The 19,281-nt window shown below is 25.4% G+C and overlaps 2 protein-coding genes across 3 annotated transcripts in view; both read right to left on the reverse strand.

Annotated features, from left to right (window-relative positions):
• Positions 1–1,723: 1,723 nt before the first annotated feature.
• Positions 1,724–16,308, reverse strand: LOC126549375 (sodium/nucleoside cotransporter 2-like). Of its 2 annotated transcripts, XM_050198316.1 has the most exons (13): positions 16,188–16,308; positions 15,418–15,492; positions 15,247–15,348; positions 14,171–14,333; positions 13,953–14,088; positions 11,452–11,794; positions 10,726–10,887; positions 8,959–9,052; positions 8,615–8,771; positions 6,926–7,100; positions 6,688–6,846; positions 4,426–4,606; positions 1,724–4,191 (listed from the first exon to the last, which is right to left on the reverse strand). In XM_050198316.1, exons 3-13 carry the CDS (start codon positions 15,328–15,330, stop codon positions 4,157–4,159), a joined length of 1,689 nt encoding a protein of 562 aa, XP_050054273.1. In that variant the 5' UTR covers positions 15,331–15,348; positions 15,418–15,492; positions 16,188–16,308; the 3' UTR covers positions 1,724–4,156. The 2 variants fall into 2 exon arrangements, with proteins under 2 accessions (XP_050054273.1, XP_050054272.1); XM_050198315.1 differs by lacking the exon at positions 15,418–15,492.
• Positions 16,309–18,989: 2,681 nt separating this feature from the next.
• Positions 18,990–19,281, reverse strand: part of LOC126552106 (facilitated trehalose transporter Tret1-like) — a 7,088-nt gene continuing 6,796 nt past the window's right edge. The window contains exon 6 of the mRNA XM_050206610.1: positions 18,990–19,006. Coding sequence (XP_050062567.1) covers positions 18,990–19,006 — 17 coding nt within the window. The remainder of the gene's footprint in view (positions 19,007–19,281) is intronic.

Consider the following 19,281-nt stretch of genomic DNA (forward strand, 5'->3'; position numbering starts at 1 on the left):
TGACAAGGTATCAGTCGAGGGAACGGAATCGAAGACTGTTGGGAGACTCGGTCGGTTGTATATAGATCTAGATGTTAGCGTACCTCAGCAGGTTGCTTCACGTCGACAGATATTTGCCACGACTTGAAAGAGTATTAAACGGGTTTTACTACGTAAATGTTGCATCCGAAGCGATTAGTGTCCGCGGGTCAAACTCTCACCCCTTATTTTTTTTTTAAATCTTCATTAGCTTATTTTTTATTTTTCGTAATTTAAAATTTTTTTAGACAATTAATATATACTTACATATTATAATATCTTCCCAGATAATTCATCATAGCTACATACATTTTAAGTATTGAATCCTTTTTTGGTCCATACGCCACATCGCTTCAGATGCAACACATACGTAGCAAACCCCGTCTGACGCTTTTCCAAGCCGTGGTGAATATCCATCGATTGTGGAACTGGTTGCTGCGATACGGTAACATCTGTATCTAGCCAGCCGACCGAGTCTCTCAACAGGTTCTTGATTCCGTTTCCTCGACTGGTACCGTGTCATACAGTTACCATTTTTTGTACGCCGCCTTTTGGCTCGTTAACCCCCAAAGAAAGGGTTAACGAAAAAAATCACTTTTTGCCAACTCCAAAAGAACGGAATTATTGAAAATTATATAAATAAAAAATACAACTATCATTTTCAAGAAAATGTCAATTTTATGTTGCAAAAAGAAAAAATTGCATATTTTGCATATGGACCGAAAAAAAGAAAATTGTTTTTTCACTAAATATGTGTTCTAGGTAATAAACTTATATTGAAATTAAGTCTTTATTTTTAAAAATATGTTATTAATTATTATACTAGGTATTGTTCAAATAAAAATAAATACGTATGTTCTACATAATACAATTTTATTAAAAATAAGTCCATGATTATATAACTGAAAATAATAAATCATTTGAAAAAAAACGTATTTTGAAGTAAATATTTTTTATTTTTATTTAAATCTAATTTAGATGGTTACCAAATATTTTTTCTTATTAACAGATATTATAATAATAAAAAAAATAGCTTTGTGCTTGAACATTGAACCATTTGAATCGATGACTCAAAGATATTATTTTATCAATATCACTGTTGAGCCAGTTATCCAAATTACTCAAGTGAACTTTGATTATTAATTAATATAGTTCGTAGGTTTAAAATAAATAAAATAAAATAGATACTTGGTATGAAGATAATTTAGACTAATATTATTTTTTTTACTTAACTGCAAATAAGATATAGATAATTTTTATTATTATTATTTTTTTATTGTGTCAAAAAAAACTAAAATATAAATTAAAACGTTTTTACATTATTTAAGTTCAAATTATTTTATTGATGAAAACCAACAAATGGTAATAGTGGCTTTTTATGTACTAGATATTTACAAATGTATAAAAAAAGACTAAATACTTACCTATTGAAATAAGAGCACGTATCTTTCATCCTTAAATATTTCTACATTGACGGTAGTCTTTAAAATAAAAAATATTTAGAATTCTAATTTTAATTGCATCTTTGAGCTAATAATAAATAATAATAATCGATTTTTAAAATTATTATGTTAATTATCATCTTACATGGTCAGGTGGTGGTATAAGCAATTATAAATAAAAATAAAAACACATCGGCTACTAACAGTTCTTAAACTAACAATCGGTATACACAATACACTGTAATATAGACACACAGTATATATTGCTATAATAGAATAACTATTTTGTGCATATATTCTAAATAAAATGTATATTATTAATAATAACATAGTATATAATAAATGGTATATTTAATTTTTGGTTTTGCGCCACTGGCCTAGCTACGGACCTAGCTACGGCTCTGATAACAATTACAGATTTTGAAACACAAACACAAATTATAATTGATACAGACTGCTCAAATGATAATATAGTTTATTTTCATAACAAAGGTAAGAAGTACATAACTAATGTAAAGTACAGTACTTAAAAGGAGGATCATATAAATACTATTATAATATAGGTACATCTAACTGTAACAAATTATAAGTACATAAAAATAAACACATTGTGTAACATAAAAAATAATTATTTTGTTTATTTGTATTAAAGTCTAAACACAATAGGTAATATATTTAATCAAAATCATAAAATACATACTGAAATTACTAAATTATTTTTAATTATTTTACCACATAAAGTAAATTTTTATATTTAATAATTAAATTATTTCATATATTAAGTGTTGGACTAGTGACAGTAAAAAAGGTAACTTAAAGGTTAGCTTATTAAACGTAAGATTAGTATCATAGCCACTTATAAATTAAACTACAACTTATAATAACTTATAATAGAGTTAAATACTTAAATAAAACTACAATAATTAATAATTATAAATTCATAATTTACTTAATTTACTAATTTTAAAAATTTTTCATGAATCATATACCTAACAAGTTACTTGCAGATTACAGTTTTAATTATAGTTAAAATTTTCAAATTGAGCAATAAGCTATGGTTTGAAGATTATTAAAGAATGGAGAAGCTAAGCACTGATGTCCTATCTACACTGAAATGCTTAAGTTATTGAAAAAAAGTGGTGGTCAAAACATTAAATACACACTTAAATCATTATTTTCAAAAGGTGATGATGATAAAAATGCAATTGTGTCTCAAAATTTTAGAAAAAAATAAAATAATTTGAGTTTTACCAAACGATGATTTGAGAATTTTTTTTTATTTAATTTTTATCTAAAAATTATATTTTAAATACCTAATTAAAAAGTTCACATAGGTGCATTCATATAATTACATTCATATTGATGAAACTACTTAAGAAAAAAAAAATTAGTTTCTAATACTCTTAAAGACAATCTGTAAAAATATTTTTTTTAAATATAATTTCATATTTGTATTCCTTAACTAGAACACGAGTATTAAAAGACTTTAAAAAGATCAATACTCTCAAGAAGATAATAAAATTGTTCTCCTTGTGTATTTCTCAGAATATACAAATTTATGTAAGTTAATAATATATATTTAGAAACATGATATATGTAATATGTATAATATATACATTATACATATAACAAACATAGTAATACAACTATCTACACTCTACAGGGTAGTAATAGAAATAATACTATTCCTTAAAGTAGCATATTATTATTTAGTAAGTATAGAAAATATGATAAAATGTTTATGAAAGTTATTGATAAATTTTTATCATAAAAAATTGTTACATTAGGAAACAAAAATGTACAGTGAAATATTAGCATAGTAAAAATACATAAAGGTAACGGAATGATTTCTAAAATATTGTGTAATTAAATAAGTCCAGTAAAATATTTATTTAATTTATAATTACATATAATAACAATATATAAAATTATAAAAAAAATAAAACAAAATGAATATGAGGTTAGATGTTGCCATAGTGGACTAATACGTGGATTTAATTAGTAATCATTTACAAAATAATATGTGTATTAGTTTTTTTTCTACTAGTTACTATATTAGATACTATAATTATAGGCCGTTAGGGGTTGTAGACCTACTACAACGCCGCCATAGTAAATAATGTTTTTTTTAGATAGTTTATAATGTTTATTTATGAACGTCTGAAAACTCGTAACTTTAATATAGTATAGTCACTTCGTAATTATTGCGATGTAACAATGTATATTTATTTTATCATATTTACATTAGGTACCTAAACTTTATACATATTTCGTAATAGAACAATTTTTTAAATATAATATAATATATAGTACACATGAGTGAAACTTGTTTTCATATTATAATATTTAGTTATCTTATACTATCGATTTTGGTTTTTGATTAAAAAAATATTATTCACATTGTGTTTATAAATATTTACATAATATTATCAATTAAGTATAATCTTGTACCTATATTTAACAATATAAAAATATAGTCATGATTAACAAAAGAAAATGAGAATTTCGTCGATGAATGTTCAAAACAATAATAAAATATATTATATTACTTATAAAAATATAATTGGTATAATTTATACCAATAAATGGGTATGTGTAAGTTTGCTATTATGTAGATAGCAATAATACATCACATACATTTATATATATATATAAAAAATTACATATACAAAAATTACAAAGATAATTTATTGCTTTTAGTTTTGTAATCCTTCGTCGGGCATTAATAAACCTGGAAAATAACATTTTTGATTAGTTATTACTTGTCGACCAAACACCACGTCGTAACGGAAAATAAATAAATGTCTGGATACAACAGATGGTGTTAGAGAGAAACATTTTATACGGTGTGGTATTGTGTTTGGGAGGAGGAGGGGATAACAAACGGTATTATTTTTCATTCGCTTTGAACTTATGAAGTACCGTTAAATTTATATATCTAATATAATAATAATATTATACTTACTAGCAATAGCGGCCGTTAAAAAGCAAGTGACCGTACCACCGAGAAATGCCCTAAATACATTTTTGGTTATCGATGATCGCTGTGTAGGGCACAAAGTCGTCAATGTGGCAATCATCGATCCAATTGATCCTGGATTGGCGAAACTGCATAAAGCAAAAGTGGCGACGATTTCCGACTTGCGCTGAAAATCAAATACGTGTGAAAATAAATCGATAAACGCAATGACGGTCACATTTGCATTACACGGCACCTCTTATTAAAGTCTGTCCTAATTGCATGCCACATCTTCAAGGGTTTGTTAGAATTACATGCCATGTACAATTTTATTTATCATGCACTTATGTTTACAAATCTAGGTACAATTAATAAATTAATAAATTTTATGTTTTGAATAAATAAAAAAATATATTGATAAAAATGTCGATTAATTTAAAGTTTGTTGTTTGAAAAATTAGAAAATAAAAAAATTAAGTTGTGATAAGTAAAAAGTATGTATAGCATGCAATTCAGACATACCTTTCAAGAGGTGAAATTTAGGCATTATAATTTATGATTATTTATTTGGCATGTTATTTGGATGCACCGGCAGGGATGTAGCCAAAAGGAGAGGAATATCCCTTCCAAAATATTAAGGAAATTTAAAATTTTCTAGCTGTAAACGTGTTACGTAAAACGTAATCATAATATGTAATAAAATTGTAAATTGTATGAAAAGGTTGTGGTAAAACTGCAAACGTCTAAAATACCTATGACAACATCGCAACATATCAAATATGTGAGAAATAAAAAAAAACTACTCTTATACAATAGATTGTCAGCAATTAGAATGGATTTTGAGGAACGCAAACTTGTATTTGTGGTACGTTTGTAAAACGGTTAGAAAACACGCAGGCTTCATGCGTCCTCTAAAGGTTGGTATAAAGTTAATTTATACTATTAAAGTTATAAAGTTAACTCAATGTAAGATTTAGGAAATTTCATATTAGAAATCAAATAAGCGAAGTAGGTATGTCTGTCATATTCATAATAAAAACAAGCTTATACCTTATACCTTATACTAGTCAATTACTCAATTAAAAATATAGGAAAAAGAAGAATCATTGATGTTAGTTATAAACTTGTAACTACTAAAAATCAAACAAATAAATATTAAGTACAACAGCGCTATCTAACGGTGAGCATAATATGCAATAAGAGGTTTTTCACTCACTGTTTAGTGTTTATAAAGATAGTACTACCATTACCGTGACCGAACCCGTAGACGAATTATCGTTAAAGTTACTTACGTTCGTAATTTTACGATTCAGCACAAATCGATTAAAGACCTACGACTATTTCACCCATCCCTGGGGCTGTGGTTAAAAAAAGTCACTGTTGATTCGGCAAAAAACATTGAAACCATCATTATTTCAGTCAAATGAGTGAGTTGTGAGTAAGTGAGCGAGTGAGTGAGTGAGTGGATGGTGACTGTTAATTAAAAATGTAAATATCAAGCAATACGCTTGATAGAAATACACCATGGTTCCTATTTAGGTACATGACTATAACCAATCAAGTTTACTATAGTCTCGCACCGAAGTAAAGTGCGTCATTTCAGTTTTTGAATTGTTATTGCCAAAATGTTTACGGCCATTATAAAATCATTACTAGGCAACTGTTTACTCGAAATAGTTATATCATAGGTATAATATCACAGATATTTTTATTTAATCTGTGATAATATTATAAAATATACGATGGTATTTGAAATATAATTATATAAACGACTGAGAGTGCTATTTTTAGATTGATTAAAAAAAATACTTTACCATTTTGGTAGATAGAAGTAATTATTAATTTGTTTTTTCTTATTATCACGATTTAACGATTAGGACTATTAGTATATAGCTCGTGGTTATAATTTATTTTAACAACAATATTTTGAGACGTTTAAATTATGTTTTTTTTTTTTTTAAGTTATTAATTTATAATGTATACTATAACTGTTTTTAATTTTCACTCAGTGTTGGTCAACAGTCGAACCACGGCAAATTGTATTTGAAAATTAAAAAATATATTTACAAATATATATCCAGGGAAATGTATACCTTATTAATTATTATCAAAATTTAGTCATATTGGCTCTTTCGTGTTATTTTTGTCAGGCCTAAGGTGTTTTAAGAAAGTTGGTTACAATCCCCCCCTCTACTCTCAATGTAGTTGGAATATTGGAATATGAATATGATGTCTATAAAATACAATGCACGACCGTATTACACTTACGTTAAGCTTGCCTTCTTTAATTAGATCGCCCATTTGTTTGTACGCCACAAATTCGTTAATTGTCATTTTCAAGCCGATCAATTTGCCGACAGCTTCACATTCGCTAGGATCAACGCCCAACAGCCACGTGACAGGTATCAATATCTTGCCCAATACATACTGTGGACAATCGGAAAATGGAATACAAATCAAAAATCGATACAATTTATACACCAAATTATGTTTTTTTTTGGCTAACCTCGAATGATAGATCTTCGAATCCGACCAAATGTCCCAACCACGTTATTATTGCGTTGATGAACGCAACAAACGACACGAACGCCACTATGTTGGCGACAATCGCTCCGATTATTTTCAATCCAAACTGGGCTCCTTTACAAGCCGCGTCCATCACGTTACCCTCGTCGTTAGTCCTGTAAAATATTATACAAAATTAACACGGCGTTAATAATCATAATAATATAATACTACTATAATATGTGAGGATTCATTTTTTTTTTTTTTTGTAGTTGATCTTGGCAATATTGCTTACATATTAACAATTGTTGATATACCTGATTTATGAAACCAAATATTGAATTTTGTATCTACAATTTCTAATTTTGTGGTCCAGCTAATATGTTATATAAATATTGTTCGGATTTTAAAGCACAACAAGCAAATAAAAAGCACACGACTGTTTTGATAAAAAAAGAAACATGTTTGTTTTAAAAAAAGCAAAAAAAGCATGACCAAAAATTAACATGGACTAGTTAAAAATGAATAAACAAATTTTAAATATAAATTTAAGTTAAAAAAAGAATTTACTACCATGTATTTCCCTAGATTTTTAATAGTGAAACTGACTCTATTATCAGAACAGAATATTATTATACGTAGAAAACGAACTTTCTACATCCACTGAAGTGATAATTAATTACAACACTAAATCTTAAATTTTGAAATGTTCCATATTGATGTTATAGGTATACTGACCGTATAGGTAGATATAGGTAGGTATAATATTATGTAGATCAATAATCTATACGTTTAATACATTTAATAAACAAGCCGATAACGAATACAATAATAATCCAATACCCATATTTCGGGTTTTTACATTTCTTAATAATTATTTTTTTATTTTTATTATTACAATAGCATAATATACATATAAAAAATTACAGTTGGAATAATTGAAAAAAAAGCAAAAATAAATTGGTTTATTGGGAATCAGAATGACGCGTGAAAAGAATTTATGTATAAAAATTAGATTTCTGTCTCATTTATAAAAAAAGAAGCATATTATATGCTTTAAAATTCGAGCCCTATATTATATTAAAACAAAAGCTTTGTAGTCATCAATCACTAGAATATTATCATGTATTTAATAATGTTATTTAAAAATAATAAAACTGTTTGGTATTTCAAAAAATAATATTCACACGGCAAATTTAAGTATAAGGTGAATCGAAAAAATAATACCAATATTTTAAACAGAAATTGAAATGTATAGAATAAATGTAACTACAGTGCGAACAACTACTATAGGAGACTTGAATAGGTATTGAAAAATATTTGAAAAAAGGTATTACTATAGTCTATAATGTTTAGAAGGGTATTAGAATTAGATTAGAATAATAGGTTCAGTTTTCACAGAACAGTAATATAAACAAGCGAGTACAACTAAAAGAAAATCAATAATGGGTCCATTGTAATATGAGTAGTTTTGGTTATAATATTGTAAATTTTTCATGAAAAAAATAATATTATTTAACAATATTCTTGTTTTAGACTCTAATACAAAAATGAGCTAGTTAGCGCTTATAATATTTACAATTATTATCCTCTATATAAAAAACGATTTATTTCTTCAAATTTTAGTAATGGGACTCTCCGACAAAATAAACAATTCACCCTCATCGTTACACGTATAAGGTACACTTACTTTTTAGTACATATTTGATCTATACTATTTAATGATTTTTCAGTTTCTGGGAAAATCAGTTTAGAGAAACTCAACGCAGTTGGAGCTGACATTACTGATGCTGTAATTAAGTAAGCCGGATCTATACCGAATGATGTATATGCCGCAAATACAGTGCCTAAATAAAACATAAAACTAATGTGAATGTTATAATATCAGCAAACACACTTTTATAAGAAGTTAAAACTTGAATGTCCATTAAAAAGTAAAAATCATTAAACAATTTCGCTGTTTATGTTTTTTTTTTTTTTTGAGGATAGACCCAATTTGTATTGCATCAATATTTATAATAAGATTAATCATACCAGCTACTGTTGAAAATCCTCCCATCATAACGGTATGGATTTCAGATTCTGTTAAATCAGGTAAATATGGTTTGATGATAATAGGCGCCTCTGACTATAATAAAAGAAAAAAATTAGTTTGTATTGAAATCGTTACACAAATATTGTCATTGATTAAAGTGGTATAGTATAATAATATGTTAACCAATAGCTACCCAAAATATTTCATTTATAATATTAACATAACATTTATCTAAAATAATACTGGTTATGTTTTTTTTTTTTTGTATACGAAATAGTTATCTCGCTCAATGCACATGATTATTACAATATTATGTTGTTGATCTATTGTTTAACATAAAATATTTTTTTTATTCTAGCATTATTTAAGTTGATAGATTTCCTTGAGAATTAATTTAATAAAAAAATATAATTTTAAACTGCACGTGGACAAAATTGTCTTCAATAGTTTTTAACGGATATATAAATTTATACATTTCCTGTATTTAATTTAATTTACGTTACTCAAATTTTGTAATTTTTATACATTAGGTAACTTACCGGTATTTTATAAGCTAAATTTGAAAGACACTATATTAATTAGCACGTGAGAACCGTATTGTGATATTTACATTATTTGTAAAACTATTTGTATAGATACAACAATTCAGTAAATAAATAAGTAAACATCAAAGGAAATTTAATGCACGTGATTTATTTTTTTGTCAAATAAAATAATCTTATGATTAATGAAGTGCCAATAAAGGACGTCATATCACATACAAGTACCTATAAGTAATATAATGCGTCGTATAGTTGTAATAATGTATAATGTATTGATGTCAACAATTTTTCTTAAGTAAATAAAACAAAAGTTTATATTTTGAAAATATAGTATTCTTATATCCATTTAGCAGTTATTAATTCATTACTATTGATTTAATTGAAATTTTTAATTCCTTAATCATTTAACATATTTAATTTAATGAAGCCAACACGATAATAACAATGTTCATTTATTCATTACTATTTTTATTCAAACAATTTATAGCTAATAAGAATTGTCACGACGAATTTAAAATTTATTTAGATAGATGTACTAAATATTATATTTTTATTCACTTTAAATTAAATAAAAATAAATATTTTTTCTATGAAACGTTTTAAATTTTAATTAAACATATATGTTTAAAATTATTTTTATTATTTTACTACCATTTAAAGATTATGATATACTTATCAAAGATTATTTATTACAAGATTTGGTAAAATAAAAAGAATTTTATTTAAATTGTTTGTTTACTACGTGCAATATAATTATAATATAATTATATTTAATTATAAATATTTTAAATATAATTCGAACATATATTTCATACTAACCATATTTTTTTAAAAAAACACGGTATATTTTATAATATTTCGTACTTTATAATTTAATAACATGTGAATATGTTTCTCGAATTTCTAAACAGATAACTACTATACTGTCTATACTATACTATTATACTACTATATATTATGTACGAATAATGATTATTTTTATTTTGTTAGTTTAATAAACTACAAAAAAAAGTAGTTATTATAAAAACAGTTAATTGATTAATACTTTTTTCGAATTTCTAAAAAATATTCAAAATTTTAAAACAAAAACTTTTATAAAAAAAATAATGTTTATCCATCAAAATGTAATTTCACGTCCAATAGCCACAGAAACAAAAAAATGTATGTCTATTATTATCTAACGTTATAAGTTTATAGTTTCTCGTATTTAATAAATTCACTTACCATGCCTAAAAACACGCTAGCACAGGTATTAACTGATTCGGCTGCTGTCGTTCCTAGTAATTTTTGCAAGCACCATCCTAATTTTATAACTACCGTCTGTATGATTCCATAGTAAAATAGTATTTCAATTATAAAACACATAAAAAATAACACTGAAAGCACCTGTAATAAAATCAAAATGTTACAGTATATAGTTAAAATGTTCAATCTGTGTATAATATTTTAAATTATGATATTATTATTCGTCGAATAATAATAACTATTCAACGCTACATAGGTGAACTGTAAAGAAAAATAATGAGTACTAGTGTTTTCATAGAAAGATATTTAAAAAATCACTTAAAAAAAATCATGTACCTAATCATATAATATAAAAACGTTTTTGTATCGGTGCTATACTGTTATATACGTGAAGCTTTGTTATCTTCCAGCAGAGTGTTTACAGATGAAATAATATGCTTATAGAGTCTAAAATTCAATGTATAATATTCATTGAGCATTAATTTCTATAAATAGGTATAATTTTGTAATATTTCATTATAAACTCATGCGTACTGACCAACGATACAAAATAATGAGGTTATAGTGTTTCAATAAGTAATTTAAATACAAAAAATTGAAAGTTTACAGTGGTACCTTTATAGTGTACATATTATCAATTAAATTTGATTCATGGTTTGTTAATGAATCAAATTAAATATTATCACATTATCATACATTACTAACCTTAAATGCGAATACACCATAATTGTCGATTAGTTCATTTCCGTACGTCACCTTAGCACCAACGTACGCAAAGGAGAAAAACTTATCGGCCAATTCTCCAACTGCCTGGACTATAGATCGGCCGACTTGCCATCTGATTGTCAACATTCCTATAGTTATCTGAGTGGCTAATCCGGACGCAACTGTGATCCAATTCACATGTCTACGGTGTTTGGAAAATATGAATCCAAGGAGAATAAATACGCTAAGTCCAGCCAATGGCACTAGCCTATGTCTATTATTTTTTGTGTCGAAGAAAATGAATAAAACGAATGACCCTAAGAAAGTACACAGCACTCCGATTCTATATGAGAAAAAATATAAATAACGCACGAATTATTTCATATTAGTAAAAATTATAATAACTGACAAGTAATAGGTAGGTTGTAGGTAACACTAATAACTAATGAAAACAAGGAATAGTTCATACCCCCAAAAGAATGTAATGAAAATAAAGTTGCGAAGTGAGTAGCTCTATTGTATAGCAGGTGTCAAGTGAGTAACGATAATGTAGGTATATGTTAAATAATATACTTACATTGTAATAAATAACTTATTTAAGTAATATCTCAAAATTAATGTTTAAAATAAAAATATTTTAATTATCATTGCGTAAAGTAAAATGTATAGTACTTAGGTATATGTAAAAATTTAGAAATTTTAAATTTTAAAAGACTATTATTTTAAACTATTATGAAATATATCAAAGAACATATTATTTATCGTATAAACATATGATTTTGTTCAACTTTGAATATACAATTTGAACTTTAAATGCATATAAAATAATGGAGTCTATGTATTTTTAATATTTTCATAATATAGATACAAGAACAACTTATATGTGATTTTGTTTTAAATTTTCAAGAATTTTGGCACAGAGAACATTAGTTTTATCAACAGTTAAAAATAACATAAATATAATTATTCAAACGATGGATTTCTTTTTCCTTAGCTCACATTGATGTGGGATGACATACAACTCTTGAACTGTCATCAATTAATATACAGGGCTATAAGGATATGGATATACTGTGACGTATATCCGTTCAAGACAATATCTGATAAACAACATGAAAGGTTAGCTATAAATATAAAATACTAAAACTATCTACGAAGTGTTATGAGTGATAAAAAATATTTATATTAATTTCATATTTTAATTTTAATTTATATTATGTCTTTATAGGTAGGTGCATTAAAAATATTGTGTAAGTGTAACATATAAATACACACTCATCATAATAATACAATGACTAGAATCCAATTTTTTTTTTTTTTTATAGATAGTAGATGACAAATCATAATTTATAAAACTGATTGGTTAACTGTGATTTGTAATTATTTTATTTTTATTTTTATTTATAATAAATAATATAATTACTAATATAATTACTTAGTAACTGTTTTATCTTTAAGTAACACATTTAGGGAGATAAATGGACAATGAATTCTAACAAATTATCTTTTAAAATTATTAACAAGATTAAATAATAAATTAGTTTATAATACTACCTATTTAAAACCTTTAATCATTTTCTTTAAAAACAGCGTAATTAGAAAAAAGATAAATAATAATTAAATAATCATTGTAAACACAACATACCATTCATTCTGACTCTAAAATAATAATACATCAATATATTATTCGATAAAAAAAAAAAAAATGTATTAAAATAACGAAATCATGAATTAAAATTTTTTTTCTTAAATATATAATTAAACATTAAAGCTTTTAATCTATTTTAAAAAAATGCATTCAATAATAATAGATTTCCGTATACTACAAGGTTATTGCTGTTTTATTTTTTAGTCACTATGCTAAAGATAGTAGGTATTTACATTATTATGCCTATGGTATGGTAACCTAACTTATTTGTTCAACATCACATCTGTATGGAGTTTACTATGGTATTGAAAGATTTTCGTCGCGTATTAACATAATTTTCACGTACACATCAGTTACTATTTTCAAACGACCGAGTTTTTACCGCATGGCAACAAATTTGACCATGGCCGATTTGACGTGGATAATAAATCGAGTAATTGTAAGCTACTCGTGTATAATACATTGTATATAGGTTCAGTGTGTCTAAAGTCAAAAACAACACTTGATACTTTTGTAGAATGACCTTGCTTTTAAATTAGGTTATTTTACGATGTCCCAGGTCCCTGTAATATCTACGCATTTAGGAAAACACAATTTTTCATTACTAAAGCAATATACATTTTTGATTACATATTTCAGGAGTACGAAAATTAGTAAATCGTTTCATGTATTTCAAAAATATAACCTGCTAATTAAAAAAAAAAAAAAGGATCGCTAGATAGGTATAAGTATTTATAAACAAACACTTAATAGAAGTAGGTAGGTGACAATGATTAACATGATAATATTACTGATAAACCATAACTGTACACATATTTCTAAAATAATAATGTATTATTGTAGGTAGTATTACTTGAAGTGTGCGTGAGGTAACACCTTCACAGTAGGTATCAACGTGAACAGGAATCTGACGGGCTGTATACCGTAATAACACGTGGTCACGATGATCAGTAGACCTAATCCGTTTTTCCAGCCGACGTCTTTTACGTCTGTAACACGTAGATGACGACAATGACAAAAGCTGTATCATTATTATACATCATACGCATATATATGTGATTAGGTACACACCGCTTAAATACCAATGGTTGATGGCAGCTAATATATAAGCCAAGACCATTCCATGGCACAGACATTTTAGTGCAAATTGTTTGTTGTTACTTATCAGCAATCGTGGAAAAAGCCAATTTCTTTTGTTGTCGAATCCTTCTTTGCACGTTTTCGGATGAGTTTCCTTTAATAATAATATGTTAATATATCTACGAATTTAACAAATTAAAAACATAACAGCTTATGGAAATAATTTTTCTATTTATCATCCTGATAAAAATTATAAAAAAAATCAAAATAATTGATTGTATTACGTGAACAAAAATGAAATGTAATATTAAATCGTATCGTTAAAAAAATGTATAACCACGATAAAAATATATTATGTTTCCTTCAGCTGCATAATATTGTGTTCTGTAATAATAAACGCGTTTTTATCGCTGTTCAATATCGATAAGTTTATTCGGAAACACAGCCAAACCAATTCAATTTTAATAATATTATATTCAATGCACGTCTGGTAACTACCTATATACACTTAAAAAGAACTTATTTATTATTTAAACCTATTGTATCATGTTTACATCGATATCACACAGTTTGTGAAGTTTACTCAACCTATACACAACGGCGTGTCTGCTAGTTTATACTTGTGACATTTTTCAAAATGATAAAAATAAAATAAAATTTAATAAAACGACTGGATTAACATATTCTTGTAACTAATATTTCGTGAATGTTAATCTTTCAGTTCTAAGTAAAACATTGACTGATTAAAGTCGTACATAAATTGCTCATTGTATATTATGGTAAATAAATAACATATATTAATTTAGTCATAATATCATGTCAAACACGATAATGTGGACTTGGCCTGAAGAATTTATGAAGATACATTAAGTGTATGACTACGTACATTCTTAGAGATTGTTTTTTATACTGTTCTAATCATAATTCATGAATAAAAAAATTAACGTCGTATGAAATATAGTGCGTAATGTACCTACATATAATTGTACCTATATACAATCCATGTGCAATTTTTATTTTTTCTAGAATCTTATGCAAAATTACAAATAAATTGTTTCAATACATACGTGGGTCTCGAAAGAGATGGTGGTACAGCCTTGATTGCTTTCGTCTACATTTGTTTTATTATCTGTGTTTGTCGCCATTTCCATGATTAGACTTAATAATTACTAAAAAAAAAAAGAAATATATTATATATATATATATATATATATCTACAAGACTAATATTATACTTACTATTTTTATAAATTTATAGATATACGTTTAGTAATTAAATACTATAATATAGTATATTGAAATGCGTAATAAATCCTAAGCAACAAGTATAGTATATTAGTATTTACATTAGTAGTATAACACTATAACAATAATCACTTTCACGGTATTAGTGTACACTGTAAACATGCAAATATTCAAATTAAAAAAAAAATGGTGGGGATTTCATAAATCATAATCCCCGCCAAACGCAAAATTTTGGACGACCATGTTAAGCTAATGTTATCTATCGACTACAGAGTACTGTATATACACGTGTTCTACCGGTTTAAGTAAACACGATTTTAAAAAGTTTTGTGATTTAATCAATCGTGTAAAACTCATCTAACACATTTAGATATTTGAAAATGCACTGAAGTGAATATATCCTTTTTTGTTTATAATTTCATATAATCATGAAGTCTTCAACATATTTCTATAAAATGTTTAATTTTAGTTTAAATAATAATGAATTATTTCGAGAATTTTTTAAGCAAACATAAACACATTTTTAATATAATGATATGTTTATGGTTGATACCAATACTATAATACCGTATACTATATACTATATAGTATAGATATAATATGCCATCTGTGTAATACAGTACTCGTATATTACGTAAAATATATTTACTATACCGGTCATTCTGTATTTTAATAAGTTGGAATTATTCGAAAAACTGAACTAGCATATGATTAAATAAAAACAAAATTGATTATTACATAAATAACTGTAGTGTAATACTTACAATGTATTAATATGGTTGGACTTTATGAATCCCAAATCGATGCATCAATGTTGTATGGAAGTCGTAGAATAAAATTATATCATTAACAATATGTAATTTGTAACCATTGAGAGTCAATAAACTAAAATATACAATGATAAAAAATTTCAGTGTACACGTTGGACTATGATTAATAAATATTAATAATATTACAGTTTAAATTTGGTTAGTCAGTATAGCAATTATTAACAACTTCAGGTGAAAATGTCGAAGAATCATATTTTACATTTTTTGTATTGTACCTATTGTAATTAATAATAGTAGTTATTACTTAAATATTATTTATGCAATTATACAGTTATTAACAATTTAATATGATATGTGTCTTGTATTATTTTTCAAAGAAAATATCAGTTAAAAAGGTGTACAAAGTTTTAAAATAAATGCATAATATAGTATTGTTTATTTGTTCATAAAATAGGAAATTACACTATTCCATTATAATTAGGAAATCGAATAATATTCTAAATTAACTTATTTTATTTCTTAAAAAAAAAAAATTATATAGGTACAATATATCGTATAACTATTCTTTATGAAGTACAAATGTACCTCTATCTATTATAAAATATATAAGTCATTAACTTTTATGAAAAGCCACGGGTCACTTAATTTTTTTTTTAAATTTTGCAGACCACATTCGTAAATTCATAATAAAAACATTCATTAAATGATTAAAAAAATGTATTCTAAAATACATGCTATGCTTAAAATGTGTTGGTGGTCTGCAAATAAAGATAGGCCGGCCGTTATGGGTTAAAGACACCTGCTGATGTTGTGTATTGAAAGAAGATTATTCAAACCTCATATGAGGGGGCCATCATATAATAGGTACCTATACCGCTATCAGAAAATATATGTTCTCTGATATACTTGCAAGAATTGTATAGTAGTTAGATAATTTCATTTTTTTAGTCATAATGTATTGATCAATACGTTATTTAACATATACATTTTATCATGCAATCATCGCTATATGCCTATATCTATACATGTAAGTCATTGCACTTACTATACTGTCCGAATCAACGTAGCTATATTATACGCTATTATAAAATGATTACTAAAAAACCGAAATGTAACCTTAAAATCGGTATTTTATATTTTCTGTTCTTTTAAATGTAAATATAATTTTAACACCGGTTAACTGTTAATTAATTTTGCATTCTTCTATTAAATAAAATATGTATAATATATAGGTATATATTATATAAAATAAAAATTATACATATTTATAGAAATCGTTTTCTTATGCCCAAAAAAGATTCATCAATATGCGAAATATGTGAAGTAACTCTTATTATAAAGCACATACTATCAAAATATCCCATATAAATGGAAAAAATTGACAATAATTGTAAAATATTTATTATATTTTTTTTTTGTATTAAATAGGTAACTAAAGACAAAACTTTTAACAATGCAAATCTGTGTTTGTGTGAATTACAATGATTGGATGACGTGAAGGAAAGAGGCATTTAGTGACAATAAATAAACTAGAAATATAAAATACCTATAGCACCTTAAGCCAATCCCCTCTATCCAAAATGGAATATTTTAATATTCCCAGAACAAAAAATTATAAACGTAATTACAACTTAACAAAACTAATTCTAATAATTGAAGTGGAATTTTTTTAATCAATAATATTAAAAAAAAGTATAATCTCTTTAAGGATCGATAAAACAAATCTCTTATTTCCACACCACAAATATATAGCTAGGTAATAAAGTTAATAATTACTGTACTTTTAGTATGATATTTTATATTTCTATCCTTAAATATTATGAATATATTGGTTTTATTGCATAGTATAAAACAAGAATATGTAAGCATCTATAATTTTTTTTTATTACCTATTTAATTGATGAGATACCTAAAACAAACTATTTTAATCGAAAAGATTATTTAAGTGTTTAATTATAGAGTATCACTGGTTTATTGGTACCTACCTATATTAGTTTTTTCACAACACAATGTTAAAACTATTAAATATTAATGTAACATAAAAAATTACTAATTTACTATTAAAACAACCTGATTTGTATTCAATCGCTAAATTGCTTAATACGAGGAAAATATAACATTATACTTTAGTGTTCAAATAGGAATTTAATTCTTAACAGCTGTTGTACAACGTAAGGTAAGTACAACCAAATGTAAATAAAAAATATGTGTAAAACACAATATTATATTGTGTATCGCTATTTTACTTGACACAAATTATATGGAGTTTATTATTTTAATATTTCATATTTATTATAACATTTATGGTACATTTAACATGTAACGTTATAATACGATTAAATTATATATTTATAAACTATAAATGTTGATTTAATTTCATAATATGCATAATGTGTATTAGTATATTATTTATATACATTACATAGGTCTGTAAACAGAGAAGTAAGATAAAACAGACAAATAGTTTAAACTGTTCTCAGTAAATGTAAAACGCTATAGAGATTTATTTAAATGTAAATTGATTATATATAGGTGTGAGATTTAATAGTTAATAAAAAATTATAATAGAAAAATATTATATTATCACGATAATACTACAAAAACATATTAATTTCTGATTAAATCGTATTGATCGTCTGTAAAAATATTTTAATAAACTTGACCAAATGAATTAGTTCTTGGAAAAATTTAAAATATACTTATAATATTTATCTGTTTTGTCAACATCGAGTTTTGACTACTATAAAATAATATATATTACATTATACTATACTTGCTTTTTGTATAATGAAAAATTCACATATCAGTTATACCTGTTTATTAAGCAGACAATAGTTGAAAAAATTCGAATTGTATGGAAGGTAATTTAAACCTATATAGTTATCGAGCACATAGGTACTTATCTACCACATACAATATTAAGAAAATAAATGAGTATATCAATTACCAAACATCAGAATAATTAAAACTAAAAGAAAAGAACACTAATTCCAAGCACTACAGTTACACTAACGTTAAATACTGATTATATTATCATTATAGTACATTGAAATAAACGGTTTTCACAAATATTGTAATTCGTAGTTGT

Source organism: Aphis gossypii, chromosome 1, assembly GCF_020184175.1.
Source record: "Aphis gossypii isolate Hap1 chromosome 1, ASM2018417v2, whole genome shotgun sequence".
Lineage (NCBI taxonomy): Eukaryota > Metazoa > Arthropoda > Insecta > Hemiptera > Aphididae > Aphis > Aphis gossypii.

Bases quoted from the DNA above. Each gene is read 5' to 3' on its own strand.
- LOC126549375 (XM_050198315.1), bottom strand. From the start codon at position 15,330: ATGGAAATGGCGACAAACACAGATAATAAAACAAATGTAGACGAAAGC. The intron at 6,847-6,925 runs GTTAGCCAAAAA...GATTGTCCACAG, and splicing joins TCGAAGATCTATCATTCGAG to TATGTATTGGGCAAGATATT. The intron at 4,192-4,425 runs GTAAGTATAATA...GTTATTTTCCAG, and splicing joins TTTAACGGCCGCTATTGCTA to GTTTATTAATGCCCGACGAA.